Source organism: Emydura macquarii, unplaced genomic scaffold (genome assembly GCF_026122565.2).
Source record: "Emydura macquarii macquarii isolate MOO-44397 ecotype Brisbane River unplaced genomic scaffold, CSIRO-AGI_Emac_v2 contig_1146, whole genome shotgun sequence".
Lineage (NCBI taxonomy): Eukaryota > Metazoa > Chordata > Testudines > Chelidae > Emydura > Emydura macquarii.
The window spans coordinates 6,198,490-6,219,301 of record NW_027131283.1 but is presented as its reverse complement, the minus strand read 5'-3'; the positions used below and the strand labels follow the sequence as shown (position 1 = coordinate 6,219,301).

Genomic DNA, 20,812 nt, shown 5'->3' with positions numbered 1-20,812 from the left:
AAGCACAGAGAGTGGAAGTGAGTCAATGTCACCATTAGAACTCAGGAATTGTATCTCAGTACTATGCTCTGCACTCTTCTCAGGTATCCCTGACTAATGAAGTTTGTTCATTATCTGGAGCTTGGAAAAGAAGAGTGTGTCGGACAAAGAATATAAATTTGATAAAAACAGACATATATTTTGGAACATCAGAGGACACTGAGAAGTGGCTTGATACAAAGAAAAACAAAATTACGGTATCAGTTCCAAATGGTGGAAGATTATATGCAAGTCATGGCAGGTTCTGAACTACCAGCATGAATCTTTGGTGGGTCTGAAGTACAGAAAGGTTGCGGAAGTGGACTGGGCTGAAGAACTCATGGATCTAAAGGCAGAGGAAGCTTGGAATTACTTCAAGTCAAAGTTGCAGGAACTATCTGAAGCCTGCATCCCAAGGAAGGGGAAAAAATTCATAGGCAAGAGTTGTAGACCAAACTGGATGAGCAACCATCTCAGACAGGTGATTAAGAGAAAGCCTATAAGGAGTGGAAGATGGGAGGGATCAGCAAGGCAAGCTCTCTCTTGAAAGTCAGAACATGTAGAGATAAAGTGAGAAATACCAAAAGCCAAATAGAGTTGGGCCTTGCAAAGAGAATTAAAACCAGTAGTAAAAGGTTCTGTAACCATATAAACAGGAAGAAAACAAAGAAAGAAGTGGGACTGCTAAACACTGATGATGGAGTGGAGATTAAGGATAATCTAGGCATGACCCAATATCTAAACAAATACTTTGCGTCAGTTTTTAATGAGGCTAATGAAGAGTTTAGGAATAGTGGCAAGGGGGCTAATGGGTTTGAGGATATGGAGGTAGAAATTACCACATCCGAGGTAGAAGCCAAACTCGAACTGCTTAATGAGAGTAAATCGGGGGGCCCAGATAATCTCCATCCAAGAATATTAAAGGAACTGGCACATGAAATCGCAAGCCCATTAGCAAGGATTTTTAATGAATCTGTAAACTCGGGTTGTACCATATGACTTGCTAACATCTTTCCTATTTTTAAGAAGTGGGAAAAAAAGTGATCTGGGTAATTACAGGCCTGTTAGTTTGACCTCAGTAGTATGCAACGTCTTGGAAAAAATTTTGAAAGAGAAAGTTGTTAAGGACATCGAGGTTAACGGTAATTAGGACAAAATACAACATGGTTTTACAAAAGGTAAATCATGCCAGACTAACCTGATTTCCCTTTCTGAGAGCATAACAGGTTTTTTAGACAAAGGGAATGCAGTGTATCTAATTTACCTAGATTTCAGTAAGGCATTTGATATGGTTCTACATGGGGAACTATTAGTTACATTGGAAAAGATAACGAGAGTTCTGTAGAACTTTAAAGACTAACAAATTTAATTTCAGCAGGCATAAGCTTTCGTGGGCTTCAGCCCACTTCCTCAGATGCAGTTGGTAGGATTAATATGAAAATTGGAAGGTGGATAAGGAACTAGTTAAAGGGGAGACCACAACGGGTCATACTGTATGGTGAACTATCAGACTGGAGGGAGGTTACTAGTGAAGTTCCTCAGGGATCGGTCTTGGGACCAAACTTATTTAACCTCTTTTTTTACTGACCTTGGAACAAAAAGTGGGAGTTTGTGCTAATGGAGTTTGTGGATGACCCAAAGTTCGGAGGTATTACTAACACACAGAAAGACGGGGGTATCATACAACAAGATCTGGATGACCTTGTAAATTGGAGTAATAGAAATAGGATGAAATTTAATAGTGGAAAGTGTAAGGTCATGCACTTTGGGACTAACAACAAGAACTTTTGCTATAAGCTGGGGACACATCAGTTGGAAGTGACAGAGGGAAGAGAAGGACCTGGGCACACTGGTTGATGACAGGATGACTATGAGCCGCCAATGTGATGTGACCATGAAAAAAGCTAATGCGGTCATAGGATGCATTAGGCGAGGTATTTCCAGTAGAGACAGGGAGGTGTTAGTACTGTTATACAAGGCGTTGGGAGAACAGAAATGCACACAGTATTCCAGATGAGGTCTGATCATGTTTAAGAAAGATGAATTCAAACTGGAACAGATGCAGAGAAGGGCTACTAGGATGATCTGAGGAATGGAAAACCTGCCTTATGAGAGGAAACTCAAACAGCGTGGCTTGTTTAGCCTAACCAAAAGAAGTCTGAGGGGAGATATGCTCTGTATAAATACATCAGAGGGATAAATGCCGGGGAGGGAGAGGAGTTATTTAAGTTCAGCACCAATATGGACACAAGAACAAATGGGTATAAACTGGCCATCAGGAAGTTTAGACTTGAAATTAGACAAAGGTTTCTAACCATCAGAGGAGTGAAGTTCTGGAACAGCCTACCAGTGGGGGCAAGAAACCTAGCTGGCTTCAAGACTGAGCTTGATAAGCTTATGGAGAGATGGTATGATGGGACAGCCTAATTTGGCAATTGATTGATCTTTGACTACTAAGAGTAAATATGCCCAATGGCCTGTGATGGGATGTTAGATGTGATTGGTTCTGAGTTACTACAGAGAATTCTTTCTGGGTGTCTCGCTGGTGAGTCTTACCCGCATGCTCAGGGTTTAGCTGATTCCCTCCTGACCCCAAATATGGCAATTTCCCCCCCAGGGCAGATTGGCATAAGCCCTGAGGGTTTTTTGCCTTCCTCTGCAGCATGGGGTATGGGTCACTTGCTGATGGATTCTCTGTACCTTGAAGTCTTTAAGTCATTATTTGAGGACTTCAATAACTCAGTAATAGGGGTCTATTACATGAATGGGGGTGTGTGTGAAGTTCTGTGGGCTGCATTGTGCAGGTGGTCAGATTTGCTGATCATAATGGTCACTTTTGACTTTATAGTCTATGAGTCTATCATGATTTTTTTTTTAAAGCTACCAAAATAGGTTAAATCTCTTTCATCCTGCTGTGTTATAAATTATGTTCTTGAAAACTATCACACGAACCATTAAATCAAAGTATTTATTGTATATGTTTGGTCTTCTCTTTCTGCTTTCTTGATCCTATATTAGTTGATCATAACTAAAAACTCTACCTATTTCAGGACTTGTATCATTAGAGATTTAATTGTTCCTGAGTTTACCCAAAACCCAAATTTATGACATACTGTCATCAAGAACAAGTCTGTCTTTATGCTCAGACTATAAATAATGACTTGTTTCTACAACTTACGCAAGAGAGTTCATCCTCTCACACATCCTTTCCAGCATAAACCAATCAATGAAATCCAGCCCTCTGGAACATGTAATAAAATAAGATAAAATCATTTCCCTATTTCTACTTACTGCTTCCCTGCTTATACATCCAAGGATCACATTAGTCCTTTTTAGCACAGGATGGCACTGGGCTCTCTTGTTGAGCTGCTCCTCTACTATATGAGGACCCCCAGATCCTTTTTTCAGAGTCACTGCTTTCCAGTATATAGTCCCCCAGTCTATAGGTATGTTCTGCATTCCTTGTTCCAGATGCATAACTTTGCATTCGGCTACATTAAACATGCTTTTATTTAAATGTATTTTAATAAAGCCAAATGCAAAGTTGTATTTCTAGAAAACAGGAATACAGTAGCACAGACCCTCTATGGCAGTAAAAGACCCGCGGCTGGCTCAGGTCAGCTGACTCAGTCTCACCAGGCTCAGGCTGCAGGGCTACAAAATGACAGTGGAGATGTTTGGACTTGGAGCCAGGGCTCAAGGATCCTGGAAAGGAGGAGGGCCCCAGAGCCCGGGCTCCAGCCTGAGCTCTAACATCAATCCTGCAATTTTATAGCCCTGCAGCTTGCGCCTGGCTAGCCTGAGTCCAGGTGAGCTGGACCAGCTGCTGCTGTGCCATGGGACTTTCATCACCACGTAGACATACCCTTTATCACTGCCTTGTCTTCATTATTTTCCACTCTGTCAATCTTTGTGTCATCTGCAAATTTTATCACTCTTGATTTTATATTTACTCCCTGAATGTTGATGAAAATATTGAATAGCATCAGGCCTGGTACCAATTCATGTGGAATCCCACTGGAAACACCTACATTTGATGATGGTTCCTCATTGATAACTACTTTTGAAATATGTAATTTAGACAGTTCTTAACCCATTTAGCATGTGCTTTACTGATATTGTATAGTGCTAATTTTTTATTCAGAATGTCATGCAGTACTAAGTCAAACACCTTACCTTACAAAAGTCGATTACATCCACAGCTACCTTTATCAACCACATTTATAATCTCATCAAAGAATGAAATCAGGTTTGTTTGACAAGATCTAGTTTCCATGAAACCATGTTGACTGGCATTAATTATATTCCTCCCATTTCATTCTTTATTGATTAAATCCACTTTTCCATTATTTTGCTCAGGTTTAGGTTGGACATTAGAAAAAACTTCCTGTCAGATTAGTTAAGCACTGGACCAAACTGCCTAGGGATGTTGTGGAATCACCGTCATTGGAGGTTTTTAAGAACAGATTAGGAATGTCAGGAATGGTCTAGTTACTACTTGTCCTGACTTGAGTGCTGCGGACTGGACTAGATGACCTACTGAGGCCCCTTCCAGTCCAACACTTCTATGATTCCATGTCATTGGTCCCAATGTGTACCACCACCAATGGATACTTGCCAGAAGACTTGATAATCCTGTCTTATCCTGCAGTTATGTCTTGTATTTTGGCTGTAAGAAGCCAGTGTACTGTCCTGTTGTCCTCGTATACCTTGCTGAATTTTCTGTTCATTCTTGTTAATATGGTATTATTGGTGACAATCATTTGCCTTCTTTGGATGGCTGCTGAAGAACCTCTCTTGGTAGTTATTTCTTTCATACAGCACAAATGTCCCCTGTAGTTTTCTATTCCGTTCCTCCAGAGACGTGTTCCTCGGTAGTTGACTCCCGGAGCATCTCATAATTATTTGATGCTTCCAGGTGGGATGATTGCCTACTGGTTCTCTTTTCCCTCTTGGTCACATATCACCAGTTGGGTTTGGTTTCTGCTCTCTCCAGTTCCCATATCGCTGAGCCTTCTCCTGGTGGTGTCTATGGCAACAATTTCTAAATCTAGTTGTCTAATAAGTCTTCATTTTCTCACTCCAAATACATATCTTCCCTTCCAGTATGGCTGCCCGCTTGCACTTCAGACACCAGAAATCTCTTACATCTACCAGCAAAAGGAAAAGAACACATCCTAGGCAAGTAACAGCAGGTGTTTCCTCACTGTCCATATCCACTACCTGGTGAAGAGCCATACTTAAGCAGAAGGAACTAGATTTTGTCCTGTAAACTCCCTCTAAAACACCTGTTTGCTCGTCAACTGACTTTTTGTCTTGCTGCTTATCTCCATCCCCTCACTGACAGGAAGAGGTTAACTACTCAGACTTCGAATACTGAGTTGGATTCAAAGACCCAAGGTCCCAGCCACAGAGTCCTCATAAAACAAACAGATCTCTCTGGCCAATTCTGGCACCCAAAACCCCAGCCTTATGACCCTTACTAAGATAAACAAACAGAACACATATACAACTCACTAATTTCTTTTGCCTCCAAACACAGGATCTACAGATCCTCCCTCCAAAGCTCCACTGTTTGCCACTCCTATTCACCTGTATGTTCTTAGTATTTATTGTCCTGGTGTTCAGGCAGGAGAAGGAGGAAGCAGCCTAACTTGAATGTGAAGGGTGAGGAGCAGCGTGAGGGAGGAGCTGAGAAGATGTGATATGATAAAGATGGGCAAGAACTGGTGATCAGGGGAGGAGCCCAGGATTCCTGAGTCTCAACATGCCCCTGCTGTCCAGCGAACAGCAAATGGCAAAATGTCTCTCTTACCCCTCTAGTGGCTGGTCCACAGAGAGGACAACAGTCTGCTACTGCTACCAATTACTCCATTAGGTTAAGTGATAGAGGTTTGTGCTGTGGATCTAAAGATCCCAACCCACTGATAAGCAAGGTGGGGGTCAATATAGTTCCTCATAATGGAACTTGTGTGTGTTTAGTTGGCTTTTTTTAAAAACCTAGGTAATTACATACAAAAATAACTTGGTTAAAAGAACATTAAGATTGCAAAGTCAAACACTCAAAAATTAGGAAATGCCAAAAGTAAGGCTGCTCATGCTTGTCCCAGTCATCTGCCGCCTCCTCTTCAGAGTCCCTTGACCCCAAGCTCCACTTCCCAGACCCCATCGCCACCTGCTCTGTTGTACCCTTCTGTTGTAATTCATATATGGCAATGGGGGGGGAATTGGTTTCTCTGAGTGGTTTCACTCATTATTAAGAGAAGGCTACATGAGAACAAAAGGCAAAATTAAAGTGAGCATTGTCAGACACTGCTGTTCAAGTTTTTTTTTGAAATTACTACCTCCTAATTAATTGATTTTTACATTTTTATTGTAAAAATGAACTCTCAATCCTCTGACTTTTAAATGTATAACTTTTCTTGTTACAGTTATTTTAAATTACTACACAGGGACTTATGACTATAACTATCTTAAGATACTTCTTTTTACTGAAAGTTTCCTAAATTCACTTTCACTTTTATTAAACAAATATCTACCACTAGTCCTGCTTTCGTCCATCCACTGTAAGAAATCACAGAAGAAAGGTCCTGGGGAAGAGACCTTGTGGCATTTCCCCTAAATTAATCTATGGGAAGGCCGAAATTTGAACCTCGGTGGAACAAACAAGTGGTTCCACACCAGAATTTTGAGGCCTCCCTGAGATCCACGTGGATTTTAGGGAGATGGGTCGGAGGCCAGTGTCTTCAACAGTAACTCAGGGTTTCCCAACCCACTTCCTATGGTTTCTAGGCAGCATAACTCATCCTACTCTTTCCCTACTCTGCCTCCGATAATAGAGGTTCCACAGTACATGGGGGGAACCACAAAAAACTCAATGCAGCCTTGGTTAACTCAAAAACAAACCATAAAACTTTCTACAGAATACTCAAAGGCACTAGCCCTCATTGTTGATCAATGAATAAAAGAAATCTGGAGTTTATAGACCAAATAGTTTGTGAGATATTACATTAAAAAAAGTTAGACCTGTTCTGAAAATAAAAAATCTCTCTGTTTTTAATTCCTATGTCTGAAGCACTTTGTGCAATTAATCACATACCTCCTCAAAATATTATTCTCTCTCTGGAAACTGAACAGAAAGGCATTATTTTTGTGTTTTATTCCTCAGGACAGTGTATATAAAAAAAAACCCCAAGCAATTATAAACTAACTATGGAGTTGCTACAATGGCTCTCTAATAAACAACAGAGTTCAAAGATATTATTTTACTGAAACTTACTTCTGATTAGAAGTATTTTCATGTCATCCCTACTTCCTTGCTATAGGAGTAAGGAATCTGTGTGGCATGTTGCTCAGATTCTCATGTCAAAAGAAAATAAGTTTTCTATTTTGCATAAAAAAGAAAGGTTTATGTCTTTCCGAAGGTATGTAGTATGTAACACATGCTGAAAACTGTCAAGATCTGAGTTCCGGAAAACTTGCTTACAAGAAGAGACTAACGGAGATCAATCTAATTAGCTTATCAAAGAGAAGATCGAGAGGTACCTTGATCAGTCTTTAGTCATCAGCACACTAGAGTACTCTTTAATCTATCAGATGAATATGTAACAAAAGCCAATGCCTGGAGCTGAAGTCAGCAAAATTCAAATTAGAAATAAGGCCACAAAATTTTAACAGGATAAACAGCCACTGGAGCAAATTACCAAAGGATATAGTAAAATTCTCCATCATTTGGAGTTTTTAAATCAGGATTGGCTAACTTTCTAAAAAGACAAGGTGAGTGAGGTAATATCTTTTATTGGACCAACTTTTGGTGGTGAAAGAGAAGTTTTTTAGCTACCCAGTCACTCTACTTTAACTACAAATTGTTGGACTAGATTCAGGAGTTCAGAGTGAAATTTATGGATTGTGAAACACAAGGCCAGACTAGATGATCATAATGGTCCCTTCCGGGGTTGAAATCAATGGAATAAAGTTGCCTGGCTTCAGATTTTGGTTCTGTTTTTGTCAGACAGGAACCTAATGCTTTTTGTTTATTGAGATGGATCAAATCAGAGCTGGCAGGTATTGTTTCATCCAACAATTCATGTCATAATACAGACAACCTGAATAATTAAACAGTAGTATGCTGACATGTTACTTTTCATATATTTGAGTAAGCCATGTCATCTTGACAGAGAGAAGTGGTAGGGAAGTTTGGTTATATGCAAATAAAAATAAAAAGAGGGCAATTTGATTTTTTAAAATATAATTACTTCATTCTACAAAATTAGAGAAGAAATAGGGCTGGGTCCAGCACAGTATATTGTGACACAAAGATCCACTGGTACCAGCTGGCAAAGGGTCCAGTGTTTTAGAACAGCAACTCCTATCAGCCTGACAAACTCACTACACCTGACACACTGCATTGATAGTATTTATCCAAAAAAGAAAGGTCATGTGAGGTGTCTAAGAAAAGTATATGTCATAGAGATCTTCAGAATCTTTGCAAGATATATGGAAGGATGATAGTTAAGAAGTTATGTATATGTACTGAAAATATGTTTTAGAGTCTGTGTCCAAGGCATGGTTGACAAATAAGTTTTGCCAGACAAAGGGATTTACCTGTCTGCCTAGGTTCATATGTAGGTTAAGCATTGAAAGCCAATATAATGGAATTGCATTTTGCATGTGGAGTCAACACCCGTGTGTGAAAAAAACTTGGAGCCAGCACACCAGGAAAGGAGCCACAGGACTCAGCCTGATTCTGGGGAAGAAACAATGAGTTCTGGGAAGTATAAGGAGAACCAAAAGGACATTTTATTATCCTGCACTGAGGAAGTAAATGGACAGTGCGTTTACATTCATGTAATGTATCTCAACCAGGATTTGGTCGAATATGTTGAAAAAGGCTTAAGAATGAGATACATTTATTTAGACAAAAAGCTAGACTGCTAAGTTATGTTCAATTTCTAAAAAGCGTGTTATACTTTTGTTTTATATGTAACCATTTCTCTTTCCATTATCCTTGTTCACTATCTCTTAAATGTTAGCCTTTGATAATAAACTTGTGATTGTTTTCACTATATCTCAGTGCTGTGATGTTATAAAGGACCTGATCTGGAGTTGTACAGTCAAGTTGTGTGTATGCTGTTCTCTTGGGGACAGGAAACCTGGCAATTTCTGTGAGTGTCCAGTGATAGGGGCGGGATACTAAAGGGGAATGTTTTCTGAGGGTGTCAAGGGCTGCGGTGCACCTATTGTTAATCTGCAAGGCAAAGTAAGGGCTGGCAGGGCCCTGAGGAGATGGTTTGGGTGGCTAACAGGTGGTGGGGTAAGAGTGCTGACATGCAGTTAAGCACACGGAAATCTTCCTCTCATTGGAGGCAGAGAAGTAACAAGGTGACTGTTACTGGGCACCCGGAGAAAGTGTCTCATATATCTACAACTTCTGGAATGTAGAAGACTCTGAATGCTTGCTTTGCGCAAGCCAATCCTTGTAGGCTGTAGGTCAATTTGCTGTGCAAGTCTCCCTTTTCCTTCAGCCCCCGAAGTGTTTTGGGCTGGGAAAGATTGCACCACTTGTGTGAGGAGTTACGTAACTTTAGGCCTGCAGTTATTTCTCCCTTGGTTGGGAGGGCTAAAAGTATCAAGCCTATGAGTGAAAATCTTTTGAGTTAAGTACAAGAGCTCCAGAAATTCTTCTGCACCTCCTGTATCCCAATAGCAGCCTGTTACATAACACATCACCCATTTTTATTTGTGATGTGGGTTCTCACAACTATTATCACTGCACTGGGGGACCTCTCCCCTACCCATATTGTTAGAAGAGTTCACGAGGTGCCTGCCTCTCTCCCTCCTCCCCGTCTCCTCTTTAGCCTTTTTTTTATGTGAGGGGGTTTGGTTTTGGGACATCTGATCCCTTTGTTCTTGCTAGTTCAGTTCTTGTATGGAGCAGACACCCAGAAAGAGCCCAATAATTTTAGCCACAGCCCCTTTAAATTTCTTTCCCAGTCAGCCCCATCTAGGACTCAATGAGGTGCTTCAAAACTATTTTTAAGACCCTGGTTGCCATATGGTGATGGGGTGGAAGGGAGACAGATTCCATCTCTGAACAAGGGTGCTTGTGGGATGTCCAATTCTGTTTTCTGCAATCCCTTGCCCAGCCACACTTCATGTTTCCCTCTTCATGCTCACCATCTGAATCCTAATTTCTCCCCCATCTTCCAATCTCTCCCCATCTCTAGTCCCATTACTCTTATCCAGACAGTACCCAGTTCCCACCGCCACCCCCCCTCCCTGCTCCTTGTCTGATCTGTCTCACTCCTTCCCCAGCTCCTTGCCCCAATCTCCTTGTCCAGCCAGTCCCAGTTCTTCCATCACCCCAACTCCTTGTCAAATCTGTCTCTCCGCCCGCACTGCTCCAGTTCCTCCCACTGGTTCCTAGTCCCAGTCTCTTTGCCCAGCCAATCCCAGTCTCCTTGTTGCTTCTCCCCCCAATTCTTTGTCTTAATCTGTGTTCTGCACCCCAGCCAACTGGCTCCCAGTCTCCCTCCTCCCATTTCCCTCACTGGCTCCTAGTCTCAGCCTCCCTTTCCCTGGTTCTCACCCTTCTTGTCCAGCCAGCTCCAGCCTCTCCAATTCCAACTCTCAGTCACAGTTTCTCTCCCCTTCTCCAAGCCCAGACTCCTTGTCTCAATCTACTCCATTCCCTTCCACACTAGTCTGGCTTTTCCCCTCTGTGTATTCAAATGAGGCAGCTTCCTCTTCCCAGCTGCCTGGGTGCCAGGAGAGAAGTGATCGAGAGCACAGGAGAGACAGGTTCCCTGCTCTCAGTTCCAATGCCTGGTGGCCCCAGTTGGAGTTGGAGCAGCTAGGAGCAACCATTACAGGGAAGGTCCTTCTGAGCCCCTGTGTCTCTCTGGGCAGGAGTGCGCTCAACAGCTCTGTGTGGATGGTTCATGTACAGTCTGGTCAGCACTAGGAGCTATAAGGGGATGGAGCATGCTCAATAAGGAAGGAATCTGCAGAAATTGTAGTTGTTAAGCTCTAGCAAGTCTCTACTAAGTGAGAATTGATTTTTCAGAGGCTTATAATAACTTGGTCAAATTCAGGTGGATTTTCACAGGGTTGGCAAAAAGCACATCCCTGACACAAAGGCAACCCCCTACCAAACTTCAAGTGCCTACTCCAAAGCCAGGGGGCACAGCAGCATTTAACTGAAAAGGTCTCTGTTTTTTAATATGGGCAAAACAACACATTTTTCTCTAGCCTCATTCTTAGAAATGACTGAACCATTTTGGTTGAAATTTTCTAGTTCAGCTTGAAGCAGACACCCAGCATAGGAAATTTCAGCCCAAATGGTTAAAGTTTGCCAAAGTTTTAAATACCTGAAAACAGGGTCTTATAATAAATAGCAACTGTTTGGTATCACTAATATAGGCAGTGCTACCAGCCATGTCTGTAACACAATTTCTTAACTAGCAAATGTTATAATTTTAGAGACCAGCTGACATAAATGATCACTGCACTAGACTTTTACCTCTGGAGACCTATCTTCAAATCTGTGTTAGGTCATGGGTGAACAAGGGTTTCCTGGAGCATATTTAACTTATGACTACAACACATAACTAGCAGGAAACTGGGCACTATTCCATCATCATGGGCAATCTTTGCTTAGAAGAGCTGCAGAACTGAATAACAGGCAATGACAGAGACATGCAATGATCATTGTGTGGAGAAGCTTGCACAACACCTTTCTGGTGCTTTGAAGTGCCATCAGACCCTCACTTGAATGAGCAACAAGTTTATCCAAAATTTGAAAAACAACTTTATAATTTTGTTTACACATGGATGTGTTTTGACTTTCAATATTCAAGAAATACAATTAAAAATAATGATCACAGCCACATAATTCTATTTAGATTTTTAATTATATTCTAGAATGCCTTCAAGAGAATATTATTGCACCATTATCCAAAAAGAAACATTTACTGCTCTTTATAGGAGTTCCCTTTTTTTTCTTTTGAATTCACATCTTTTCTGTAAGTTTTAAAAACCATCTTTGGGATATCTGGGGTTGGGAAAATATCAACTTTTTTCAAAAAATGCCAACTGTGAAAAGACTCAGTGTTAAACTGATCTAGATTTGACTGGGTACTCACTCTGTCACATAGCTCTTCAAATGTGAAGTCTGCAATGGTTCCACAAGCTTTATTCATCTTCAGCTCTCTGCCTTGCACTTTTAGAATCCTTGGTCTAGTTACTATGGGAACATGAACAAAGACTCAATCTTGTCTGGATAATTACTATAAAATTCATCTCTTACAGATAGGAAATGCATAGCTTGATGAATAATAGCACATGATTCAACACATAAATTAGACAAAATGCTGATACAATGACTGCCACTTGAGTGTGGCATCAACCCATATACAGCAATGGAACTTATTAATTGGTCAGTGGAGATTGGGCATTGTGTTCTAAATGTATTCTTTTTCAAGAGAAATTAACTTACGTACAATCATTTTGTTTCTGAGCCAGCTCATCAAACAACTTATCCATGACAGCCTCCACATCAGCTTCACTTGTGCTACAGTGAAAAGAATAATAGAATATGAAATTAATAACACTTGAAGCCAACATCAAACAGCTGCCTGAGTCTGCTTAGCTTTTTGCCCATAAAAAAAGAGAACAGGATGTTATGCTCTAAATACAAACATTAGATTTAGAATACACTTAAAAGCAGAGAATATTAACTCTCAGGTAGATGATTCTGCCTTATTTGCATACACTGAAAGACTTCTGTGTTTTGAGCTATTTCCAGTAATGAGGCAATACAGGCAAAGCAAATCCATTAACACTATGGATACACAATGAGGAAAAAAGGCTTCTGGCTCTATCCTGCATGCAAAATAAGAGCAAACAGACAAGGCAAGGCAAAGCAGTCAAGCATCTGAAGATGTATCCTTTGAAATCTCCGAAATTACATATTGAAATGGATTTTTTTTTAAATCAAGTCAAACTGACTGTACTGATCAAACATTTTCCAAATTAAATTATCAGCTTTGAAATACCAATCTGATCTACACATCAATAATTTTATCAGATATCTTATTCTGGAAAGATAAGCAATAAACAGCAAAGCCTCACACAAAATCTCCTTCTGGAGCACCCAAATAAACTTTCTACTTATCTGGTGGCCACCATGAGTATTAAGATATCTGTCTGATCACAGAATATTTTCTATTCTAATTAGAAATCACCATATGGTTTACAGAGCTCAAATTTATAAGCATGATAGTTTCTGAGGCTTTTTTCTCACTTTACTGAGCACATTATTTACACTTTTCTTTTGAAAAAAGAGAATGAAAACTGAAACAGCAACAAAAATGTATTGTAAAGCATCAAGCCAAAACTTAGGTATACAATACTTCATCCAAATTCATACAGGTTGATCTGTCAGTGAATTTAGTGTTGGTGGGGAAGGTCCATCTTTAAGAAGGTATAAGACTCAATGAAATTTCATTGCTAGCATAGTTGTAGGTCTTTCCTAACTGACAAATGATGATCTATCATGTCATGCTATATTCTCTTGTTTACTATGCCTTAAGCATCTTAAATACAATTAAAACTGAAACTAATTAAAACCAACTGATTTCATTTCCAAGATGAAGTTTAACTACAACAAATGTTGTAAGCTTATAATACAAAGCCATCCAGCATTTTTGGGGTAGGCTTGGGTGGCTGGGGGGAAACAAAAAACAGGGTTACTTACCAGTAACTGTTGTTCTTCGAGAGGTGCTGCTCATATCCATTCCAGTATAGGTGAGTGCGCGGCCCCGTGCACTGGTTCCCGGAACTTTTTTGCCCCTAGCAAGCCCTGTAGGGCCAGCTCCGGGGCCCCCTGGAGTGCCGCGCTCATGCCGCGGTATATCAGGCGCCGTCGGCCCTGAGGGCCCTCAGTCCCTTCTTTCTGCCGACTCCGACAGTGGGGACGGAGGGTGGGTGTGGAATGGATATGAGCAACACATCTCAAAGAACAAAAGTTACTGGTAAGTAACCCTGTTTTCTATCTTCGAGTGATTGCTCATATCCATTCCAATATAGGTGATTCAATAGCCATACCTTGAAGGTGGGTAGGAGTCAGCGGCGAGCTACTCTCATCAGCACGGCCCTGCCGAAGCCCGCGTCCTCTCTCGTCTGCTGCACGATGGCGTAGTGGGACGTGAAGGTGTGGACCGACAACCAGGTCGCTGCCCTGCAGATGTCCTGCAGGAGCACACGCTCCAGGAAGGCCACAGATGAGGCCTGGGCTCTGGTTGAGTGCGCCGTCACCAGTCCTGGAAGCAGCACCTTCGCCTGCTCGTAGCAGGTCCTGATGCAGGCGGTGATCCAGGTGGAGATGCGCTGGGTGGAGACAGGTAAGCCCTTCATCCGGTCCGCCACTGCTACAAACAGCTGCGTTGACTTCCGGAATGGCCTCGTCTGCTCTATGTAGTAGGCCAGGGCTCGTCTGACATTCAGCGAGTGCCATCTCCGCTCCTCCTCCGAACCGTGTGGTTTAGGAAGGAACACGGGGAGGAAGATATCCTGGTTATAGTGAAACAGACACCACCTTAGACAGGAAAGCCGGGTGGGGTCTCAGCCGCATGTTGTCTTTATAGAAGACAGTGTAGGGGGCTCCGAGGTCAAGGCCCTAATCTCAGAGACCCTCCTAGCTGATGTAATGGCCACCAGGAAGGCTACCTTCCAGGAGAGAACGAGCAGTGGGCATGTAGTCATAGGCTTGAAGGGGGGTCCCGTCAGTGTGATGAGGACCAGGTTCAAATCCCAGGGAGGCACCGGGCACAGACCTGTGGATATAGCCTCTCCACCCCTTTGAGGAACCTGAGAGACATAGGGTCCGAGAACAGTGACCTCCCTTCCAATGGCTGGTGGAAGGCCGAGATGGCTGCCAGGTGTACTCTCAGGGAGGCCAGGGCCAGGCCCTCCAGCTTTAGGTGGAGCAGGTACTCCAAGATCGCCTGTATGGGCGAGGTGCTCGGTGGGATACCCCGGGACTCCACCCAACAGGTAAAGCTCTTCCACTTGGCCCTGTACACCACCTGAGTGGAAGGTTTTCTGCAACCCAGCAGAACCCGTTGGACCTGCATCGAGCAGGCTCTCTCTCCCTCCGTCAGCCACAGAGTCTCCAGGCTGTCAGGTGGAGGGAGTCCAGGTCCGGGTGCAGCAGGTGCCCCGGTCCTGGGAGAGCAAGTTGTAATGCCTCGGGAGCGGTATCAGCATAGCGATGGACAGGTCCAGCAAGATGCTGAACCAATGCTGTCTCAGCCAGGCCGGGGCGATCAGGATGACGTCCGCCTTGTCCCTCTTGATCTTCAAGAGGACCTTGGGCATCAGCGGAATGGGGGGAAAACGCATACATCAGGGTCCCCATCCAGTCGAGGAGGAACGTATTGGAGATGGAGTCCGGCTCGCGACCCCAGAGCGAGCAGAACCTCGAGCACTTCTTGTTCCAGGACGACATGAACAGGTCCAGTTGGGGAACACCCCACTTGCGGAAAATGGAAGTCACCACCTCCGGGTGCAGTGACCAGTCGTGGCGGGGTAGAAATGACCTGCTGAGGTGGTCCGCCTCGTCATTCCTGACCCCCGTGAGGTGAGAGGCAGATATGTGGAAGTCGTGCCTCACCACAAGGTCCCAAAGTCGAATGGCCTCCTGGCAAAGGGCCGAGGAGCGCCCCCCCGCCTGTTTATTTAAAACATGGCCGCTGTGTTGTCCGTCAGGACCTACACCATCCTGCCCCTCAGAAATCTGAGGAACACCTTGCAGGCCAGACGGACTACCCTGACCTCCCGGACGTTGATGTGGAGGCATTGCTCCTGCGCCGACCAGAGCCCCTGGGTGCTGAGGTCACTGCTGATGTGGGCCCCCCAACCCACATCCGAGACATCCGTAATGAGAGTTATTGAGGGTGTCAAGTCTCTGAAGGGAACACCCCTCAGTACCTCCCCTGGGTTCCTCCACCAATCCAGGGAGGACAATACGTGAGTGGGGACAGTGACCACTCTGCTCAACGAGTGCCTGGCTGGTATATATACCAAGGCCAGCCACCCCTGGAGAGGCCTGAGCTTGAGGCGAGCCAGCCTCACCACATACGTGCATGCCGCCATGTGTCCCAACAGCTGAAGGCAGTGCCTGGCTGTCGTCGTGGGGGACCTGTGGAGATCGCTGATTATAGCAGCCATTGCCTCAAAGCGAGGCTGTGGAAGGAAGGCTCTGGCCTGGGTGGCCCTGATAAAGTCTATGTACTGCATCGGGGTGAGAATCAATTTCTTCTTGTTGATGAGCAGCCCCAGTTTGGTGCATGTTGCACAGGTAAGCTCCAGGTTGTTCCACACATGGGCCCTGGACTTGCACCGGATCAGCCAGTTGTCCAGGTAGGGGAAGATCTGCACCCCTCTGTGGCACAGGTGGGCTGCCACCACCGCCATGCACTTTGTAAAAACCCTGGGTGCAGACGAGAGGCCAAAGGGCAGGGCCGAGAACTGGTAGTGGCATCCAGCTACCACAAATCGGAGGAACTTTCTGTGATTGGGGAGGATAGTGATATGAAAATAAGCATCTTTCAGGTTGAGGGCAGCATACCAGTCCCCTGGATCTAGAGCAGGAATGATGGAGGCTAGGGAAACCATATGGAACCTGAGCCACCTGATGAATTTGTTCAGATGGCGAAGGTCCAAAATGGGCCTCAGGCCCCCCTTTGCCTTGGGGATGAGGAAATATCAGGAGTAGAACCCCTTTCCCCAAGAGGAACCTCTCCCCGAGGAGGAGGAGCGAATCTACCTCTTGGATGAGGAGATGCTCATGAGAGGGATCCCTTAAGAGGGACGGGGTAGGGGGAGAGTCCGGGGAGAAGGCCGAGAGTTGCAGGGCATAGCCTCTGCAAACTACACTCAGGACCCAGTGGTCTGAGGTAATGCTCTGCCACTCTGTGAAATATGGCCATAGTCTGTGTGCAAATGGGAGGGTTAGATCCAGGAGGATGGGGGAGGTGCCACCCTCGGGCGCCCCATCAAAACTGCCGCTTGTTATTTCCCTTGGGCGGCTCTTGCTGAGGATTCGCTGAGGGGCCTTGGCGGTCCCGGCGATTTGACTGCCTGGGTTGATCGGGTCGGGGAGTTGGTCTGGGTGCAGGCTGGGGCTGGCATTGGGGTCGGGCCTGACGCCTTGAGGCCTGCAGCATGTACAGCCCCAAAGACTTCAGGATAGCCCTGGAGTCTTTGAGGGTGTGCAGCTTGTCGTCCGTGCGGTCCGACCAGCACCGTCGAACAGCAGGTCCTGGATCGACTGCTGGACTTCTTGCGACAGCCCTGACGACTGCAGCCAGGAGCACCATCGCATAACAATGCCTGATGCCATCGCCCTGCCAGTGGCATCCGCTGCATCACTGGCTGACTGGAGGGTGGCTCCTGCCACTGTCACGCCCTCCTGAATGAGGGTGGCAAAATCTGCTGCCTGGTCCTGAGGCAAACCCTGCGTGAACCTCTGGAGGGAGGACCAGAGGTTCAGGTTGTAGTGGCCGAGGAGCACCTGGTGGTTCGCGATCCTCAGCTGCAGGCCCCCCACAGAATAGACCTTTCGGCTGAAAAGGTCTAATTTTTTGTTTTCTTTATTTTGGGGGGTGTTTGCCTGGAGCCCCTGCCTGTCCCACTGGTTGGCTGCATCCACCACCAGCATCCCCAGAGCGGGATGATTATAGAGGAACTCAAACCCCTCTGCTGGGATGTAGTACTTCCTCTCGGCGCCCTTGGAAGTGGGGGCAACCGAGCAGGGATCTGCCAGAGGGCCTTGATGAGTTTTAAGACCCTCTTGTGTATGGGGAGGGCAACCCTGGATGGCCCTGCTGACCCCGATACTCCAAAGAGGGGGTCCTCCTCTTCAGAGAGCTCCTTGAGCTCAAGGTTCAAATTGTCCGCCACCCTCTTAAGTAGCTCTTGGTGAGCTTTAAAATCAGGTAGGGGTGCCCTACGGTCCCTGGCGGTTGTATCGTCCAGGGAGGAGGAGGAGGAGGACTTTGGGAGGGGCCCCGCAGAGGGACTCTCCTGGGGGTTGGATTCCTCCTCAGAGGAATGGCCCTTGTCCGGCTGGCTCGGAGGGGGCAGTGGTGGGTAAGCCATCGAACAGGGGACTGACACCGTACCCTGGGCTGTCTGTGTTCCCCAGGGCCTCCAGTAGGGCCATTGCCACGGTCCCTGAGGCCAGGCCGGGACCGGCCCCGGTGCCGAGTGGGAAGCACCCCGGTGAGCATGGTGCCGGAGCTACTGAATCGGTGCTGCTGGGACTTGCGGTCCCTCCCAGTCTTCCCCGATGACCTGCTCCGAGATGAAGAGGAGCGGTCTTGGCGGTGCCCGCAGTGCCGGCGGAGGGGCGAGTGGCTGGAGGAGCTGGATGATCACCTCCTAGGCGCTGAGGTCTTGTAGCGGCGCTTGCCTTTGGGAGACCTGGAGCGATGCCGACCATAATGACTGTGCCCCGGCCTGGACTCCGAAGGTCGAGAGCGATGATGCGGTGCCAAGAGCTCCCTTGGTGCTGAGTCCTTCGGTGCTGGGCTGCGGATCTGGAGCGGTACCGGTGCTCTTTGGCACCGGATGGTGAGCGACGGCGCCTATGTTCATCGGGCACCAGGATCCACTCCAGGCCGCGTGCTGGGGATGTGGACTGGCGTTGGGCTCTGTTAGAGTCCTCGAGCTGGCTATGGGACCGGGACCTGAATCGGTGCCGGGCACGCCGGGTGTCTGGAGGTGGGTTCCGTGCTGGGCTGCGGGCCGGGAATCTGGACTGGTGCCAAGAGGGCCGGATCTCATCGGCCTCTGGGATCTACGCCGGGCTGCGTGCCGGGGATCAGGACCGGTGCCGCGCCTCTCTGTCGGCTGCTGGTGAGCGGGATCGGTGCCAGATGTGTTTGCGGTCGGGCTCTTGCATCCGCGCCAGGCTGCACGCCGGGGATCGGGACCGGCGCCGAGTGCCTCCAGTCTCCAGAGTGTGAGCTCAGGATCGGGACCAGTGCCGTGGAGCCCTGGTGCTGGATCCCAAAGATCAATCCCCGCACGAGGCAGAACTGTAGCGACTTTGCCTCGCGCTGGAGCCTCGAGACCACCCTCGGTGCCGCAGTGTCGAGGAGCTCGATGACTCAGTGTCGGAGCTGGGAGGGGAGCCCACACCCTTGACCCTCCGTGACCGTCTGGAGGGAGACTTCGACTCCTGTCTCCACCACCCACCGGGGCCCCCCAGCATGGGGTTACCCTGAGACGCCGGTCCCTGCGCCCTCGGCTGAGGGGGGAATTGAGGCAAGGGCATGCCCATGAGGGCGCATGCTGCCGCAAATGCCTCCAGCGTCGACGGCCCTTGCAGGGGCACTCTTCCACTCCCAGGAGTCGGGGGAGGCTCCCTGCAAGGAGATGTCAGTGCCGGAGTACTCTCTACGGCACGTGGCTGGGGCATCTCCTGAGTAATCCCTGGCTGTACCGGTGGCACGGGGAAGTCCATGTGAGCGGCCTCCTGCCACTTCTTCCGTGTTGGTACCACAGACTGCTATAGGGACGGTCCCAGTGCCGGAGCTGCGCTCCGCACCAAGGATACACTTGGTGCCACAGGGGATCGAGACGGTTCTGAGTCTGACCAGAGAGTGGACTCCATGAGCATGGCCTTCAAGCGGGCACCCCGCTCTTTCTGAGTGCAGGGCTTGAAGGCCTTGCAAATCCGGCATCTGTCCTTACAGTGCTGCTCCCCGAGACAACGGAGGCAGCGGTCCTGAGGATCGCTCACCGGGAAAGCCTTGCTGCAGACGGCACAGGCCTTAAAACCGGTTGAGCCAGGCATGGCTCAACCTTAAGCCCCTAAGGGCTAACTATAGATTGATCTAACTCTAATCTATCACTAATTAACTTAACTACTATACTTAACACTATGCTAACAACAACACTGAGAAACAGGGATTGCTACTTGCTGAAGAGCAATGGACAGGCGTTCCAGCAACCATCAACGGGCAGAAAGAAGGAACTGAGTGCCTTCCGGGCCGGTGGCGCCTGATGTACCGCGGCATGTGTGCGGCACTCCAGGGGGCGCTGGAGCCGACCCTACAGGGCTTGCTAAGGGCAAAAAAGTTCCGGGAACCAGTGCACGGGGCGTACACTCACCTATATGGAATGGATATGAGCAATCACTCAAAGATAGAACATACTTTGCTGCTATGTTGTAATACACCATGGTCAAGAAGATATTATAGCTATAAATCTCATTTAAAATAAATTTGTCTGTACCACTCTGGTTGGCACTGACCTAATGATAGTTTATCCTAAAAGAAAGTTGGGAAAGACAAAAGTCTGTGATGCAAAGGTGTTCCAACATATTACCTTAAAGAGAAGATGGTTCTATCTGGCAGATGCATCCACTTGTACTTATGGCTGTATTGTATATCATTTAAATATTTTTATCATGTTCAAATACAGAGTAAATGCTAAAGTAAATTCATCATGGTAAATATAAACAGATCATCTGTCAAAATACGACTTTTTTTTTTATACCCATAAATAGGAACACCCAACATTAAATGAATTCTTGTCAGATGATTTCTATAAATACTTAATTACTTTAATACAATACGGATGTTCTTCTATTATAAGCGAATTGTACGCTGTCCTACAAGAGGATATTCATTACTTTCTAACCATCTGTCACTTCAGTTCTCCAAACACCACACCTCCCCAAAAATCTAATTAGTTTTGATTCAGTTGCACATTGTAAACGAAC

The 20,812-nt window shown here is 46.1% G+C and overlaps 1 protein-coding gene across 2 annotated transcripts in view; it reads right to left on the bottom strand.

The window, feature by feature from the left end:
• AFG1L (AFG1 like ATPase) overlaps positions 1-20,812 on the bottom strand; it is a 123,303-nt gene that overhangs the window by 17,284 nt on the left and 85,207 nt on the right. For both annotated transcript variants that reach the window (XM_067546563.1, XM_067546564.1), the window contains 2 exons: positions 12,519-12,589; positions 12,162-12,262 (listed from right to left, as the gene is read on the bottom strand). In XM_067546563.1, the coding sequence (XP_067402664.1) occupies positions 12,162-12,262; positions 12,519-12,589 (172 nt within the window). The remainder of the gene's footprint in view (positions 1-12,161; positions 12,263-12,518; positions 12,590-20,812) is intronic.